General features: G+C 50.8%; 7 protein-coding genes across 7 annotated transcripts; 4 read left to right on the top strand and 3 right to left on the bottom strand.

The window, feature by feature from the left end:
- Window positions 1-64: 64 nt before the first annotated feature.
- On the bottom strand, window positions 65-1,490 carry BO79DRAFT_195797 (calmodulin). The gene is made up of 6 exons (XM_025681158.1): window positions 1,344-1,490; window positions 1,177-1,233; window positions 1,071-1,086; window positions 829-954; window positions 549-761; window positions 65-493 (listed from the first exon to the last, which is right to left on the bottom strand). Exons 1-6 carry the CDS (start codon window positions 1,344-1,346, stop codon window positions 459-461), a joined length of 450 nt encoding a protein of 149 aa, XP_025539267.1. The 5' UTR covers window positions 1,347-1,490; the 3' UTR covers window positions 65-458.
- A 1,429-nt stretch (window positions 1,491-2,919) lies between these two features.
- Window positions 2,920-4,503, top strand: BO79DRAFT_195794 (t-SNARE syntaxin TLG2). Its single transcript, XM_025681157.1, has 4 exons — window positions 2,920-3,143; window positions 3,213-3,745; window positions 3,806-4,149; window positions 4,210-4,503. Exons 1-4 carry the CDS (start codon window positions 3,121-3,123, stop codon window positions 4,483-4,485), a joined length of 1,176 nt encoding a protein of 391 aa, XP_025539266.1. The 5' UTR covers window positions 2,920-3,120; the 3' UTR covers window positions 4,486-4,503.
- An 82-nt stretch (window positions 4,504-4,585) lies between these two features.
- Window positions 4,586-6,513, bottom strand: BO79DRAFT_209324 (CTD-interacting domain-containing protein). The gene is made up of 5 exons (XM_025682583.1): window positions 6,181-6,513; window positions 6,030-6,121; window positions 5,920-5,978; window positions 5,725-5,866; window positions 4,586-5,672 (listed from the first exon to the last, which is right to left on the bottom strand). Exons 1-5 carry the CDS (start codon window positions 6,276-6,278, stop codon window positions 4,816-4,818), a joined length of 1,248 nt encoding a protein of 415 aa, XP_025539265.1. The 5' UTR covers window positions 6,279-6,513; the 3' UTR covers window positions 4,586-4,815.
- A 153-nt stretch (window positions 6,514-6,666) lies between these two features.
- Window positions 6,667-8,107, top strand: BO79DRAFT_195789 (clathrin light chain CLC1). Its single transcript, XM_025681156.1, has 4 exons — window positions 6,667-6,808; window positions 6,865-7,109; window positions 7,170-7,276; window positions 7,375-8,107. Exons 1-4 carry the CDS (start codon window positions 6,769-6,771, stop codon window positions 7,724-7,726), a joined length of 744 nt encoding a protein of 247 aa, XP_025539264.1. The 5' UTR covers window positions 6,667-6,768; the 3' UTR covers window positions 7,727-8,107.
- A 102-nt stretch (window positions 8,108-8,209) lies between these two features.
- On the bottom strand, window positions 8,210-10,051 carry BO79DRAFT_174044 (Hsp90 co-chaperone CDC37). Its single transcript, XM_025679712.1, has 2 exons — window positions 8,905-10,051; window positions 8,210-8,846 (listed from the first exon to the last, which is right to left on the bottom strand). The coding sequence occupies exons 1-2, from the start codon at window positions 9,867-9,869 to the stop codon at window positions 8,342-8,344; spliced, it is 1,470 nt and encodes a 489-aa protein (XP_025539263.1). The 5' UTR covers window positions 9,870-10,051; the 3' UTR covers window positions 8,210-8,341.
- A 179-nt stretch (window positions 10,052-10,230) lies between these two features.
- Window positions 10,231-13,067, top strand: mdr2 (ATP-binding cassette permease mdr2). Its single transcript, XM_025688635.1, has 3 exons — window positions 10,231-11,602; window positions 11,664-12,299; window positions 12,350-13,067. Exons 1-3 carry the CDS (start codon window positions 10,364-10,366, stop codon window positions 12,833-12,835), a joined length of 2,361 nt encoding a protein of 786 aa, XP_025539262.1. The 5' UTR covers window positions 10,231-10,363; the 3' UTR covers window positions 12,836-13,067.
- A 235-nt stretch (window positions 13,068-13,302) lies between these two features.
- Window positions 13,303-15,004, top strand: BO79DRAFT_174039 (nucleoside transmembrane transporter FUN26). The gene is made up of 2 exons (XM_025679711.1): window positions 13,303-13,564; window positions 13,628-15,004. Exons 1-2 carry the CDS (start codon window positions 13,389-13,391, stop codon window positions 14,787-14,789), a joined length of 1,338 nt encoding a protein of 445 aa, XP_025539261.1. The 5' UTR covers window positions 13,303-13,388; the 3' UTR covers window positions 14,790-15,004.
- Window positions 15,005-15,016: the final 12 nt, after the last annotated feature.

Below are 15,016 nucleotides of genomic sequence, written 5' to 3'. Positions count from 1 at the left end.
ATGATCTCCTGCCTACATCAAAACGGTCTTAGAATATCAAAATGATTACTAGCCGATGCATCGAGCCACTACGAGATGTCAGACGGTTAAAGGAACGAATCAGGACACGGGACTATGGACAATGGTGAAAAGGGTAAGCGGGTATGAAGAGGAACAAATTACCCTTGCGGGCCACATCACGCAGGAACTCCCAGCAAAGACAGAGCCCTCCCTGTCTGACATATTCAATCTCAGCTCGCTCAAACCAGTCTAGACCTATGGTCGCCTCTACCATTCCTGCAACATTAGAACCAACAGTGATAATGCGAAGCGCTCGATCATCAAGATGAATAAGAGTCATAGCCAAATAATGAGACTACAAGAGACGGGATGGGATAAAAGATGGGACATTGTGGAGTAGATTTCATTGTTCCCCACCCTTTCCGCTAACACAAGACAAATAGAACATGAAGAGCCGTTTATTTTTGCATCATGAGCTGGACGAACTCGTTGTCTGGTAGCAGAGTTAGCATGTCATATCATGGGCATATCAAGAACGGGAAACATACAGTCGATGCGGCCATCACCGTCCTGGTCAGCCTCACGGATCATCTCATCGACTTCGTCGTCAGTGAGCTTCTCGCCAATGGAGGTCATGACGTGGCGCAACTCCGCGGCGGAGATGAAACCATTGTTGTCGCGGTCGAAGACCTTGAAAGCCTCGCGGATTTCCTCCTCGGAGTCGGTGTCCTTCATCTTACGAGCCATCATGGTGAGGAATTCTGGCGGCAAAAGTCAATCACAACCCATACGGCATTCCCGCCTTACAGGCGTAGATCTATCACATACCGGGGAAGTCGATCGTTCCGTTGTTGTCAGCGTCAACCTCGTTGATCATGTCCTGAAGCTCAGACTCGGAGGGGTTCTGGCCGAGGGAGCGCATCACAGTGCCGAGCTCCTTGGTGGTGATCTGGCCTATTTCCGGATTACATCAGTATAATGATTGAGATCGATGGGGGAATGGCTGTCGAAATCCCGCGGTCGGATCGAGCGCTACAGGTAAAACGTGAAGGGGACAGAATTCCACCCACCATCGCCATCCTTGTCCTATTGAGTTCGAAAATACATTAGCATTATGAGCCGGGAAAGATAGGTCATCGATTTGAGTGAACGGGGGTTCATTCAGGGAGCACTCACAAAGAGGGAGAAGGCCTCCTTGTACTCAGAAACTTGCTCTTCGGTCAGAGAGTCGGCCTAGACGATGCGATGTCAGCAATCCTGTCGAGAATGCCAGGCAGATCTGCCCCGCAAAGTGGGGGATTTTCAACGCAACTGGCCGGGACAGCGAGGAAGGAGGTACATACCATGGTTGATATGGGATGTGATAAGTCACGGGAGGGTAATGAAGCTGAGTAGAAAGGGAACAAGAAAGCTGGTGGCTTAAACGGTAGCGGTAAAGGGCTGTGGGGGGAGGAGAAGGTGGTGGTGGTGTTGGTGGAAGATGATTTAAGGGGAACCCGAATCCATCATAATAATAAATGACCATTGAGCTGGACGCCTGGCAAGGCGGTCGCTTATGCCTGAAACGTGACCCGCCCTGGCCACCATGTGCCCTCTGCGCCTGGAAACGCTGTTCTGTCCTGCCCGCCCGTCTGTCAATTCGCCTCCTTTTGCACGCTCCCCCTCCATGCGTTGGTTGGTTGCTTTTTCTTCAGCTGCTGCAGGCTCGCTGCGTCCTGTCATATCTGCCTTATGAAAATGCCCGTTGCCTAAACATAATCTTTTGAATGGCTGCAAGTCGAGCACAGCCTTGCATGTAATCTGTAAGTAGGCGCCTTTTGGCCAGTTGGTGACGACCAGCCGTGGATCCCGGCAGTACCAAAGCTTGAAGGCAACAAGTCCCGCCTACCTTTCACCAGGACGAACCTTGTTCAGACACTATACCCTGGAACCTTGATACGGGACACTCCTGTACCTGAGGGTTCAGTCATGCAAACCACGAAGCAGAATATGACTCTTCTCCATCCCCTGTGACTTCTATGCCCTTGATTGAAACCTTCGCAATTAGAACCATGGCTTGTTTCTTTAGGCGGCATAAGTACGGAATAACTGCGCAAGTTATCTGGGCTTGGCATACTCTATAATCATGCAAAGTGAGACTGACAACCTCTATTGCCAACATGATTGCTCATAGTCTGCAATATTCAGGCTAGAGCCTGCTACCAAATTAACTTCCGAACTCAATTTTTCCTATTTGACCTCCCAAAACTGCTTGATACATCCAAAACAAACCAGAACAAACCTGCACGTGAGATAGCCCTATTGCAGCTATTCGATCATTGATGCGTCTACTCCTTACTAGCACTCCATATCTCGTCACATTCAGAGCATCCAACACGGCTGCTACGTGCGCCCATCAACATGTTATTATCCGAACTTGACCCCCGGGTAATGCCTCTTGATATCCCCCTATATGTGTCTGTAGATTGCATCAGCTGGGTGACCAATACGACCGGTTATCACGAAGTACTACTTCAAAGATAGAATTAGCGAGCCGTCACCTTTGTCTCCTGATGCTTCAGCAGCCAAGTATGAAACAGCCCAACAGTTCTCTTGTGACAGGCAATGACGGTGCGGCGTGTAATCTATAGTGTGTAATCCTTGGAACATAGACAGCAATACTACATTCATCTCGCGCCCATGACGGACCTCTTATCCTCATCCAGGACATCATGTTCCGAACTTGACCAATCCAATTGAGATGCATAATCTCGCATAATTACTCAGGCATCATCTCAGAGCATCGTGGCTGACGTAATATATTTAGATCGGCACGGGTGCTACCACATTGGGATTGGTGCGGCCGTCCCTTCATGTGCAACATGGAGATGGGGAGCTCCGGGAAGTACAGCGGTCCTATCGAATACATCCTACAAAACTCGATTCTACGACGCGGGAAAACGGCCTATACCCCTCACTGCCATCTCATATGTCCAGATATTCTATTCTGAGTTTATTGTGACTCGAATTTCGCTACCCATTCTAACGGCATCCCTGGCCGGACAATGATCAGGGTGGCCTAAGAGTGTCCCCGACGAAGGATCACCGCAGACCAACGACCCTCTCTTCCTACCCTTCACAATGTGGCGGGACCGGACCAACCTGTAATTGCATCCCAGGCTTTATTATCCAGAATGGCGAAGATCATGAACTAACATCCATCCTCGATACAGCTACATATCCTACCGCCAGTCGTTCGCGCATCATCCAGCCAAGAAGCCACGTTATCTCGGAGCTTCCAATGGCTTCTCCGATAGCCTGTCGCAGCCTGAAGAAAGCCGGCGACTCATTTCAGAAACCGGCGGTCTCGACGACGATGGCGACGCAATTATCGAGATGGACGTTTTGCCCCCGCGCTGGGTTGACGTACAGGAGGAAGTGACGGAGCTACTTGCGGACATTGCGCAGAAGTCCTCTCACCTCGATAAGCTACATCAAAAACACCTTCTACCCGGATTCGGAGACGAGGATGTACGAAAGCAAGATGAATTAGTTATAGAGCGGCTCACACAGGATATCACGCGCTCCTTTCATGAATGCCAGAAAGCAGTTAAGAAGATCGAGACGATGGTACGGGAAGCTCAACAACAGGGTGGAGTTAGCAGCGGCGATGAAACCATGGCCAAGAACCTGCAAATATCTCTTGCTGCTAGGGTGCAAGAGGCTAGTGCTCGGTTCCGGAAGAAACAGAGTACCTATTTGAAGAGTGAGTTTATTCTGGGCTGGGCTACGTCTGTCTGTTAAGCTAACCGCAGTTGTCTGGTAGAGTTACGAGGACTCGAGGGTGGATCAGCGCCATTTGAACGTTCCCCGACACCGATGCAGAACCCATACACAGACCCGTCGCTAATGGAATCCGATGCGGACAAGTCATTCTCGCAATCTACGCTGATGCAGACGTCGCAACGACTGACGGGCCAGAACGATGCCGCCATTGAACAGCGGGAGCGGGAAATCAACGACATCGCGAAAGGAATCATTGAGCTGTCGGATATTTTCCGGGAGCTGCAGTCTATGGTTATCGATCAGGGTACCATGCTGGATCGGATTGACTATAATATCGAGCGGATGGGCACGGAGGTCAAGGCCGCGGATAAAGAGCTGAAAGTGGTACGTTCGCGTCCGATGCAGCCACCCGAGTATTCCTGCTAACCAATCTGCATCTTGCAGGCTACAAACTACCAACGACGTACAGTGAAGCGCAAGATCATGCTCCTGCTGGTGATCATAGTCGCAGGCCTGTTTATTGTTCTACTAGTCAAGCCGAAGAAACACAGTTCCCCGGATCCCGCTCCGGCACCGGCGCCGCCACCTCCCCCGCAAACTAATGAACAGCCGCCCGCAATGACTCCTCGTGCCTTCCATACCATATACCGCCGCAGAAGGAGTCCCTCTTCGTTACGGATTGCGAGAAACAAATGGGGTGACCCGGATATATTTCGATAGTTCGCATTTCAGCGTTCCATGATAATAGTAATGAAACTAATTCAAATGTATTCCAGCGACGTATTGATTCCTTTCGAGAGAAATTAATTCGTCCTGCGGGCATAAATCTCGGACGTATTGCTAATCGCATAAACAGTGGATATCCAGATATTATCATAATAGGCAAGAATGGGCGTGCCTCGCAACAGAAAACGGATAACTACATTCTCAGTAAACAGCACATAAGACGACAGAATAAATAATGTTGAAAGTAAAAATGGAGCCTGTCGGGTTGGAAGATAAGCAAGCTTGCGCCTGCCACCGACCGCAGAGTGTGTGAATCTAAAAGGCCTATTGCTGGGCATCACCTTCCTGTTTCAAGAGCTCAGCTACATCGGCATCCAAGTCGCCGCCTGCGAATTGAGCGTAATCCTCCTCTTCATGCGTAACCTTGCGTCTCTTGGCATGGAGCCCGTTCGAACCGTCAGTTTGGTGCTCGCCGAGTCCCGCGGTAGGGAAGCCCGCCGCCGAAAGTGAAGAATCGGCCGGATTTCCGAACCCAGGCAGGGTAAATCCACCCAGTATCTGGGGTTGAGGAGGTACTGCGCTGAAGTCTGAGTCCTGTGCGGCCTGCTTGGGAGAGCCAACAGGTGTAATGGCCTCAACTGGTGGAGGAGTCAGGGCCTCAACTTCTGGACGAGAAATAGGCTCTCCCTCTGGCCCAGCATCGCCATGGTTGATCGCAGGCGAATTCTCGGCAGAGAGCCCGCGCATAATCCCATCTTCAACCTCTCTTTTGGTGGCTTCCGTCTCCGATTTTCTGTCCGTCAACTGTGCGACCATTGATTGTTCCTTGGATAAAGCTGAGCGATTGGTTGCGAGGAGCTTCTCGAGACCCTCGATGAGAGCGGTGCGTGATTTGATGACCTCGGATACAGAGCTTTCTGCATTCGCAAGGGCTTTCAACAGCTGGCTAAGCCGCGCCGCATGCACTGGAGGGGTAGGCAAAGGCGTGTTGGGGTCGTGCATCTTGTCATACTCTGCATTCGCAGCTGTGGCAGATGCAGTTGAAGCCACGGTAGCCTTTGAAACGGCTACCTGTAGAGGCACTAGAGGCTGAAGTTCAGACGGTGTTGAGCCCGACGAGCTCGAGAAGAGGGACCCTCCTAGCAACGGCTTTTTACCGGTAGAGCGGGACTTATCGATCTCTACTACGGAGTAAGCAGGATGAATGAAGTATGGAACAGCAAGACGACCTACCATCTACTCGAGCTTCTACGGCCTCCTGAATGGGAAGTTCAAAGATAGATCTCTGTCGCCATACTTCAACCACGCGACGAATCTTTTGTTGAATATCGTTTGAGGAACCTTTGTATGCGATAGCCGTGGCCTCTGCGATGATCTGGTAAATGTTAACCTCTAATACCTGCCAGATTCCAAAGATGATGAACCAACCGGCGAGAATGCGATGAGGAAGTCCTCTTTCCGGCGAGCTCTAGACTGTTGCGCGACCTCTGAGATGCTGTTAGTGTCGAACTACAACCGACTCGGAACATGAGCTATACCATTGGCCAAATATATCAGGTTCAGGCGCTTCGGTGCTGGGGAATCGCGGAGTTTCTGCAGCCAGAGCTGTGCGGTTCGTTCGGCGTGTCGTCTAAGATTGAAATAACATATGAGCAGAGTCTTTGTATATACGAACAGTTGTCATCTTACCTGTGAAACATGACCCATTGCGCAACTGTGACAATGCCTTCCTGGGTTTCGTTGAGGGCTGAAAGCTTCGCTTTCACAGCATCATCCGTATAGGCCATTTTTAATACTTGCTAATATTGCCAAGGTAGAAGAGATCTCTGGTAGAAAGAGTAATGAAAGATGTGTGAATGCAGTGTGTTTTGATCGCCGCGAGCTTGGACTTGGATCGCAATTCCTTAAGCGCGAATGCTGGAGCGAGTGACAACGGGCACAATGTACCAAGAATGCGCAATAGAAAATAAATTCACTTCAGCTCGAGTCAGACTGATATGACCACTGCCCTGGATATCTGACGTGAAAGAGTGAAATGGTCCTGAGGAACAGTGAAGCTCATCCGTCGCACCTGGTAATTGCTGTGTAGCTGTCAGACCGCCTTCCTGGCAGAATCCGGGGGGTTCTCCATTCATACTTGGAACGGTCCGCTCGATCCCCAAGACGCCAGCTGGAGCCTTACGTTCACATTCTCATCTCTCCTCATTTGACCCCTTTCTCTTTGTTCAACTTCTTTGCGAAATCAATCTCTAACTCAGTTTACGATAATTGAAAAGTATGGCGGATCGTTTCCCTTCATTGGAGGACTTCTCTGCAGGTGAGCAGCCGGCATCATGCCCGCCAACACTACATAACACTAACCCCGGTCTCTAGGCCAGACCGAAGTCGTTGAGACCAACGGCGCCTCAGATGAAAATGACTTCCTAGCTCGCGAACGGGCTATGCTCGGTGATGATGCAGAACAATTTGCGACTCCCCAAGATCATGTCGCTGAGGACATAAACAATGACGACGACTTGCTGGGAGGTGCGGATGCCGCCCCGTCCGCGGGTGGTGTTGAGCCTCAGGAGATCGCTGGATTCGAGTCTTCCTTCCCTGCTCTCGACACACAAAACGAGGTATGAGACATGTCTGGTATATTCTTGGGGGAATCTCTAACGTGACTGCGAATTTACCAGCAAGTTGCTCCTGGCGGCACAATCACTGGGTCGGGTGCCCCCTTTCCACCCACCGGGTATTCCAACTACACCTCTCAAGCCCCGGAGGAGGAGCCAGAGCCCGTCAGGTATGTGTCACCCACATCAGCAGCCAGCCAATGACTTTCATAACTCTTTGCTATGTCACTTGTATGGGATCCGTGTGCTAATGGTAGATGTCTTGCAGGGAATGGCGTGAGCGGCGAGATGCGGACATTCAGCGTCGTGCGGAGATCTCGGAGGAGAAGAAGGAAGCTACCATAAAGAAGGCGCGCGAGGATATTGACGACTTTTATGTCTCATACAACAACAAGACCGACAAGCTTCGTGCCCAGACTCGCGCTGAGGCAGATCAGTTCCTGTCCAACCGGGAGGACACTTCTTCTGGAGGTACTAGCTGGGAACGCATCGCGAAGCTCGTCGATGTCTCCGGAAAGGGAACCAAGGGTGGTGCCAGCGGCTCCGGCAAGGAGCGCTTCCGAGAGCTGCTCCTTGACCTCAAGAAGGACCAGAATGCCCCTGGTGTCAGCGGCGTTTAAGCAGCTGAAACTATAATGGGTTCCAACTACAAGGACTCTGGATGCGAAGAAGGCCGAATTCCACAAAATAAGACTTTGGTCTAATGATACATCTCAGAGAGTGGGAAAGAGTTGAAGCACTGGAGATTACCCTTGTCCTCTGCATTCCAGCGCCTTTTATTATCACGACCGTCACCATTCATACCACCTCCGTGCGCCTCAAATTCTCGACCCGATCATACTTTCTTATACAGAAGTTCTTCAAGTACTCGAGATAATAGCTATTTCTCGGTACATGTGTCTTCTGTTCAATTCTTAAACACATGTCTTCTTATGTTGCTTATTTCCCCTTGATGTAGGTAGATTACATACTTTGGAACATTTTAATTGCCTTCCACGTCCATTACTACCTTAAAGAACGGCGCTTCTGCAAAACATCAAGAGACTTGGTATTCGCTAAAAGTACATCTTACTTGGAGCATGTATTCACACATTGTAATCCTCCTACTCGGAGGTAGGGGCTTAGATGCTACATTAACAATCTGAGTTCATCCAAATCAACCATTAACACAGTCGCTGTTGACGAATACAAACATTTCCACCATCCCAAACATATGCATTATCATTTTTCATACCTCAGTCCAGCTCGGTGATATCGCCTCCCGGTTCACCTACTTCCTGTTCCTCTCTTTCCCTCTTGTTCTCTGCCTCGATTTCTTCCAGCTTCTTCCTTCCTTCCTCCGTGGTCGCATCAACAATGCCTTCCTCCAGGCTCAGCATGCCACTCTGTCCTAGCTTCTCAACGACATCTTCAGCTTCTTCAACGCTCATCCTACCGAGGACCTTGTTGACCTCATCCAAGGACTCCGACGCCAAGGCTTTCTGTAGATCCTTGGAGAACGATTCGTACACCTTGCGCGCCTCAACCTCAACAGGGTCATCGCCCTCAGCAGAGGGTATGTTAATGGTGATCTTAGTGTTCGGGTCGACTGCATGCAGCTGGATCTGTTCCACTCCAGCGGGGTCGTTAGAAGCAGAGCCGTCTTTCGCCAGCTCCGCGGCGCGGGTCTTAATTTTATGGTAAGTTTCGTTTACGTCGTTCCGGAAGAGGGTTCCAGCCTGGTGGTCTGCGTTTGTGATACTATAAGAATATACCTGTTAGCAAGCGACTCAAGCGAATCGATCGTTGGCATACGCACCGCTTGAAAAAAAGCGAGATACCGTCCCGACCCAGGGAGCGGCAGTACTGCAACAACAAGCCTTGGTGAACGCAGGTGCGGGCGTAGTCTTCTTTGCCCTCCATTTGGCTGTTGAAAGCTTCAACCAATAGACCATCCGTTTCCTTCTCAGCAACAATCTGGGGGTTCTCGGAGATGAATTGAAGCAAAGCACGGTAATCGTTGCGGTTAATTTTCGCGAACCGTTTGGCAAGTTCACTGGCCTTGACGTTCTCGGGATCCTCCTCTTCGTCATCATCGTCAGCAGCTGGGGCAGCAGCTTGCTGGGATGAGCCCGCCGTAGAAGCTCCAGGGTTCAGAAGCTCGACTGTCTCCGTCTTTTCGCCCTTAGCTTCGCCGGGCTTGGCAATGTGGGAAGTGTTGAACCCCTCGTGCAACCCCTCACTGGTGATCTTGCTGCCTTCTTCCTTCTCAAGCTGGGCAAGTCTCTGGAGAAGCTCCTTTTGTAAGCCCTGCACCTTATCGTTGTGCCTCTGAACACCCTTGATATATTCCTGATAGAGGTTCTCCGAACTGACGTCGCCCATTTCCTTCTTCACCTGGTCAACCAGAGCGCTCATCATCTGTGAGTACTTAGGCTGTTCCTTCTCCTGAGTATGAACTCCTGCCGGGGCTGCGGGAGGATGGTCGTCCGATGGGTTGCCTGCAAACTCCATAAGGTTCTGGAAGATCACTTCCTCGACGGACTTGGAGCCTTCATTCTGCTTCAGGGCCGTAAGAAGCTTATCGATTCGTGAAAGGAGGCCGTTGTTGACAATATGCTCGTACTTCAGCGTCTCGATCTCATGGCGGCGTTGGGCACGTTGTTGATGGATCTGGGCTTGTTTGGCCCGGATGAAAGAACGCTTGTCGACATTCGGGTGCACTTCAATGTCGGAGTCATCAGACAGCTCCAGTGCATCCCATTTGCTGTAGTCAAGCACCATGTTGGGCGAGTGCGGAATGTAATCGATGGTATAAGGAGGGGTGAGGGTGGGGTAAACGAGTAGATGTATAGAGCCTGGAAATGGGGTGGAGTCGTTTGTACGGATATAATTTCAGTTAATATATGGTCAGCGACCTTGACTCCAAGTTAGCTTCAGAGCTTAAAAACCTAGAAATGCACGAGCGCAGCCTATCCCAGCGTCTGAGGGATCATCGAAAGCTCTCGACCAGCTTCGACGGCGGCGGAATCAGGGCAGGCGGTGTCCACAGGCAGAACCGTCGCCGATGCGAGGCCGAACGGCGATGGCCGGACTCGCGGCTTCACGGCTGACATGTTCTGCCTTCCAAGCGTCTAGCGGTCTCCCGGAGAGCGATTTATCTTTGATTTGTCATGAGATCTAGCAGACACCGGGCTGTCTAGTGGGATATGGCACCCTGATTACTCCGTTTGGCATCCATTTGAGCAGCCATCCGAATCCGCTTTCTATCGTCCGAAATGCGCGGAGCCAGGTTGCTGGCTTCCTGGGCCCCCGGCGTCACCGCCAGACGGGGAGCTCAGGTAAATGGGAGCATACTCAATGAGCTTTACTTTGGAGCTCGTCCACATCAATCTGGAATTGGCATCTTTGGCGTCCCTAGCCGTCAATTCTCGGGCATCTCGGGTTCATTACGCAACAACCTCTCGCTAACGTCTGGACTATCCACCCGTCAAAGTAGCGGTTCACGGTTCGATATCATACGGTCGCAATTAATAGCGCAATCTCGGTTCTTTTCCTCTTCGCAACGGTCATTGGAATCCAAACCAGTGGACTCATCGGCTAAATCTGCTCAAACAAACAACGCCACGGCTCAGGACAAGGAAGATGAAGACATAGACAAGGGCTTCGAGCTATCCGAAAAGGGAGCGCAGGCTGCGCAGGTAAACCTTGCTGCTAAGCTGTCGAAAGACGGATCTGGTAACAAGAAAGCCGGCTTCAAAGAGATATGGAGACTCCTGCTCATTGCGCGACCCGAAGCTAGAAAGCTCGGGTTTGCTTTCTTTTTCCTGCTTATTTCGTCATCGATCACCATGTCCGTTCCCTTCTCCATCGGCAAAATCATGGATGCAGCTACAAAGACCTCTGACGAAGAGGGCGGTGAAAACTTGCTCTTCGGCTTGAGTGTACCGATGTTCTATGGAGCTTTGGCCGGTATCCTTACACTGGGTGCCGCTGCCAACTATGGCCGCATTGTCATCCTCCGTATCGTTGGAGAGCGCATTGTCTCAAGGCTTCGCTCTAAGCTTTTCCGTAATACTTTTGTGCAAGATGCGGAATTCTTCGATGCGAACAGAGTGGGCGACTTGATCTCACGACTCGGTTCTGACACCATTATCGTGGGCAAAAGTATCACGCAGAACTTGTCGGACGGCTTACGAGCAGCGGTTAGTGGTGCAGCAGGCTTTGGTCTGATGACCTATGTCAGTCTCAAGCTGTCCAGTGTCTTGCTTGTGCTATTGCCTCCGATTGGTCTCGGCGCCTTCTTCTATGGTAGGGCGATAAGGAACCTCAGTCGCAAGATCCAGAGAAACCTCGGTACTTTGACCAAGATTGCGGAAGAGCGTCTTGGTAATGTCAAGACTAGCCAGTCTTTCGCTGGTGAGATCCTCGAAGTGAACCGGTACAATAACCAAGTGCGCAAGATTTTTGAACTTGGCAAGAGGGAATCTTTGATTAGCGCTACCTTCTTCAGTTCCGTATGTTCCCCTGTATTTGTGCGCTTATCACTTAGTATCACTTAGCTGACAGCACAATCAGACTGGCTTCATGGGCAACATGACAATCCTTGCATTGCTTTATGTTGGAGGCGGCATGGTTCAGTCAGGTGGCATCACGATTGGAGAGTTGACATCCTTTTTGATGTATACTGCTTATGCCGGTTCCAGCATGTTCGGTCTCTCTAGCTTCTACTCCGAGCTGATGAAGGGTGTTGGAGCTGCTAGTCGTCTCTTCGAATTGCAGGATCGTGAGCCGACGATATCCCCGACGAAGGGCAAGAAGGTTGAATCGGCCCGTGGTCCTATTCGTTTTGAAAACGTGAACTTCAGCTATCCCACGCGACCTGCCGTTCCTATTTTCAAGGAATTGAACTTTGAGATCCCACAAGGAAAGAACGTCGCCATCGTCGGTCCTTCAGGTGGAGGAAAATCAACCATTGCTTCGCTTCTACTGAGGTTCTACAACCCAACCGAAGGACGGGTCCTGATTAACGGCCAAGACATCAGCGAGATGAACGCCAAGTCCCTTCGCAGGAAGATTGGTGTTGTTGCTCAAGAGCCTGTCCTGTTCTCGGGATCAATTGCTGAGAACATTTCTTATGGCAAGCCACGGGCTACTAGGTCAGAGATCATCGCAGCAGCCAGAAAGGCGAACTGCCAGTTCATCAGCGATTTTGTAAGTGGACAACTTGCTTTCTGACTTGACAATTTTCTAACTTATTTCAGCCCGATGGACTTGATACTCAGGTTGGACCTCGCGGCGCTCAACTATCTGGTGGGCAAAAGCAGCGCATTGCCATTGCTCGTGCTCTCATCAAAGATCCCGATATCTTGATTCTGGATGAGGCAACCTCTGCTCTTGATGCAGAATCTGAGACTTTGGTCAACAGCGCTCTTGCTGCCCTTCTTCGTGGAAACAACACGACCATCAGCATCGCTCACAGACTGTCTACGATCAAACGCTCTGATACAATCATCGTGCTTGCCCCTGATGGAAAGGTGGCCGAACAAGGGACTTACGAGGAGCTTAGCTCTCGTCCTGACGGCGCCTTCACAAAGTTGATGGAATGGCAAATCAGTGGTGGCGAGAACACGCCGGCAAACGCCCCTATCAGCCCAGCGACAGAAGAAAAATTGTGGCAGTTGGAGAAAGAGGAAGCTGAAGCTGACATCGAAGATGCCAGCAGCGAACGCGATCAGCAGAAGAAGTAGGTGCGTCCACTACTCCATAAATGTGGAGACGCCTACCTTTCTGGACACCCATTTGTTATTTTCTTTCTTTTCTTCGTTATCTTGTTTTCAGCAGTGTAGAGTATATAGCTCCTGTATGGGGCACATAGTACACTATTGTCTAGACAGCTGGGCCGCCTTAAGCTGGATGTACTATCTACCTACTGGATACCCCCCACACCGGGGTGGCTCAGCTTTTGGTGACTGGATAGATAAAATATAATACCCATCTCTACTTCTGAACTATGCTCTCTGTGCAATTGCTGACATGCTATTCGAGCTCTTGAGCTATCGAAGTTACTACTTAGTAGTTGATGGTTGTTGAATTGATAAGCCTCTTAGTCACCCAGCCCAACGTGACCCGCGGATTACCATTCTTGGCGAGTGTCACGCCTCATGACCAGCTGCTGCTCATCTTCTTGTCCTCCCCGTCGATCTTCCCTGCCTCACTTTTTTCCACCATCATGGGCTGAGTCTCGTACTACTCCCTGTCCCCTCTCATCGTTTGAACAGGGGCAACCCACAACTCGCTACAATGGAGCGTATCCGCGGGCTTATCGCTCGCCGGCCTACGTATGAAGCAATCGAGCAGCCGGTTGACGCCGACAATGAGAGCATTCACTCTGCTCATGAGGAGCTGGAGCATCCCCGTTTCTCCAAATACGAATATGCAGTATTCTTCCTCCTGGGAGTGTCGATGCTATGGGCATGGTATGTCCCACCTTACAGCAACTGCATTGACTGCATCTATCTAACTAGACCGGAACGTCATAGGAACATGTTCCTCGCTGCTGCACCATACTTCTACCACCGTTTCCACACAGACGACTGGGCAGCAACGCATTATCAACCTTCAATATTGACTGTATCCACCGTTACTAACTTAGGTTCCTCGTTCATCCTAGCCAAGCTGCAGAAGGGAGCATCATATCCGAAGCGGGTCACTATCTCCTTGCTTATCAACATCGTGGTATTCACGCTCTTGGCCTTCTCCACCATCCTAATGAAAGATGTCTCAGTGAGCACATACTTCGGTTTTCTCATGATCATGGTATTCGGGGCCAGTCTTGCGACCGGAATAAATCAAAATGGCGTGTACGCTTACGTCTCCGGCTTCGGAAGAGAGGAGTATACCCAAGCCATCATGGGCGGCCAAGGCGTGGCGGGTGTCCTGCCCTGCATTGTCCAGATCCTCACCGTGATCTCCGTACCAAGCAAGAACGAAGGACAGAAAGCACCTCAGGAGTCATCCAGATCCGCTTTCGCGTACTTCATCACGGCCACAGCCGTGTCGTCCTTCGCTCTGCTTGCCTTCCTATCCCTCGTAAAGCGACGCGCATCTTCAACTCTCTTAGACCCAACGGACGATCACAGCGACTCAGATGTGCCCGAGAACAAGTCCGTCAGCCTCTGGACGCTCTTCAAGAAGCTCCGCTTCATGGCCACAGCCATCTTCCTCTGCTTCACCGTCACCATGACCTTCCCCGTCTTCACAGCGGAGATCGAATCCGTCCACGACACTCCCGGACGATCTCGACTCTTCGACCAGGCTGTCTTCATCCCTCTTGCATTCTTCTTCTGGAACGCGGGTGACCTGCTGGGCCGAATGCTCGTCCTATTTCCCCGTCTCTCTTTAGTGAACCGTCCCTTTGTGCTGTTCCTCTTCTCGATTGCCCGAGCCGCTTTCATCCCGCTGTACCTCCTCTGCAACATTCGCGGCCGGGGTGCAGTGGTGGAAAGCGACTTCTTCTACCTGTTCGTCGTGCAATTGCTGTTCGGCATAAGTAACGGGTACTTGGGGAGTAATTGCATGATGGGTGCTGGACAATGGGTGTCTCCTGATGAACGTGAACCTGCAGGTGGGTTCATGGCATTGATGCTCGTAGGCGGGTTGACTGCGGGAAGCTTGATGAGCTTTTTGGTTGCTGAGGCTTGATTTCGGGTATATATCGGTGAGATTTCATTGGTGTCTGGTGTTGTTGTTATAGATCGGGCGTCATAAGTACTTTACTGCTGCCGTGTGTAGACGATGATTGATAGGCTATTTGTCACTGAGCTGCTTAGCAGCACCATTTCGATCTACATATTGCCCAATCGATCACAGGTATATAGCCACGGGGCAGAGACAATCATAGACATGTCGCTCATACGAAGGTATTACTC

Source organism: Aspergillus costaricaensis (genome assembly GCF_003184835.1).
Source record: "Aspergillus costaricaensis CBS 115574 unplaced genomic scaffold BO79scaffold_17, whole genome shotgun sequence".
In the NCBI taxonomy this organism is placed as follows: Eukaryota; Fungi; Ascomycota; class Eurotiomycetes; order Eurotiales; family Aspergillaceae; genus Aspergillus; species Aspergillus costaricensis.
This window is presented reverse-complemented; position numbering and strand designations above follow the sequence as displayed.

What these genes read in the sequence shown, in the direction of transcription:
- BO79DRAFT_195797 (XM_025681158.1), bottom strand. An exon ending in CGGAACGATCGACTTCCCCG is followed by an intron (nt 762 to 828) that starts GTATGTGATAGA and finishes TTTTGCCGCCAG; the next exon opens with AATTCCTCACCATGATGGCT. An exon ending in CGGTGATGGCCGCATCGACT is followed by an intron (nt 494 to 548) that starts GTATGTTTCCCG and finishes CTCTGCTACCAG; the next exon opens with ACAACGAGTTCGTCCAGCTC.
- BO79DRAFT_195794 (XM_025681157.1), top strand. Translation starts at nt 3,121, where the DNA reads ATGTGGCGGGACCGGACCAACCT. An exon ending in TGGCGGGACCGGACCAACCT is followed by an intron (nt 3,144 to 3,212) that starts GTAATTGCATCC and finishes TCCTCGATACAG; the next exon opens with CTACATATCCTACCGCCAGT. An exon ending in CGGATAAAGAGCTGAAAGTG is followed by an intron (nt 4,150 to 4,209) that starts GTACGTTCGCGT and finishes TGCATCTTGCAG; the next exon opens with GCTACAAACTACCAACGACG.
- BO79DRAFT_209324 (XM_025682583.1), bottom strand. Translation starts at nt 6,278, where the DNA reads ATGGCCTATACGGATGATGCTGTGAAAGCGAAGCTTTCAGCCCTCAAC. An exon ending in CAATGGGTCATGTTTCACAG is followed by an intron (nt 6,122 to 6,180) that starts GTAAGATGACAA and finishes TTTCAATCTTAG; the next exon opens with ACGACACGCCGAACGAACCG. An exon ending in CCTGATATATTTGGCCAATG is followed by an intron (nt 5,979 to 6,029) that starts GTATAGCTCATG and finishes ACAGCATCTCAG; the next exon opens with AGGTCGCGCAACAGTCTAGA.
- BO79DRAFT_195789 (XM_025681156.1), top strand. Translation starts at nt 6,769, where the DNA reads ATGGCGGATCGTTTCCCTTCATTGGAGGACTTCTCTGCAG. An exon ending in ATTGGAGGACTTCTCTGCAG is followed by an intron (nt 6,809 to 6,864) that starts GTGAGCAGCCGG and finishes CCCGGTCTCTAG; the next exon opens with GCCAGACCGAAGTCGTTGAG. An exon ending in GAGGAGCCAGAGCCCGTCAG is followed by an intron (nt 7,277 to 7,374) that starts GTATGTGTCACC and finishes GATGTCTTGCAG; the next exon opens with GGAATGGCGTGAGCGGCGAG.
- BO79DRAFT_174044 (XM_025679712.1), bottom strand. Translation starts at nt 9,869, where the DNA reads ATGGTGCTTGACTACAGCAAATGGGATGCACTGGAGCTGTCTGATGAC. An exon ending in ATCTCGCTTTTTTTCAAGCG is followed by an intron (nt 8,847 to 8,904) that starts GTGCGTATGCCA and finishes ATATTCTTATAG; the next exon opens with TATCACAAACGCAGACCACC.
- mdr2 (XM_025688635.1), top strand. Translation starts at nt 10,364, where the DNA reads ATGCGCGGAGCCAGGTTGCTGGCTTCCTGGGCCCCCGGCGTCACCGCC. An exon ending in GCGCTACCTTCTTCAGTTCC is followed by an intron (nt 11,603 to 11,663) that starts GTATGTTCCCCT and finishes CAGCACAATCAG; the next exon opens with ACTGGCTTCATGGGCAACAT. An exon ending in GCCAGTTCATCAGCGATTTT is followed by an intron (nt 12,300 to 12,349) that starts GTAAGTGGACAA and finishes AACTTATTTCAG; the next exon opens with CCCGATGGACTTGATACTCA.
- BO79DRAFT_174039 (XM_025679711.1), top strand. Translation starts at nt 13,389, where the DNA reads ATGGAGCGTATCCGCGGGCTTATCGCTCGCCGGCCTACGTATGAAGCA. An exon ending in GTGTCGATGCTATGGGCATG is followed by an intron (nt 13,565 to 13,627) that starts GTATGTCCCACC and finishes GGAACGTCATAG; the next exon opens with GAACATGTTCCTCGCTGCTG.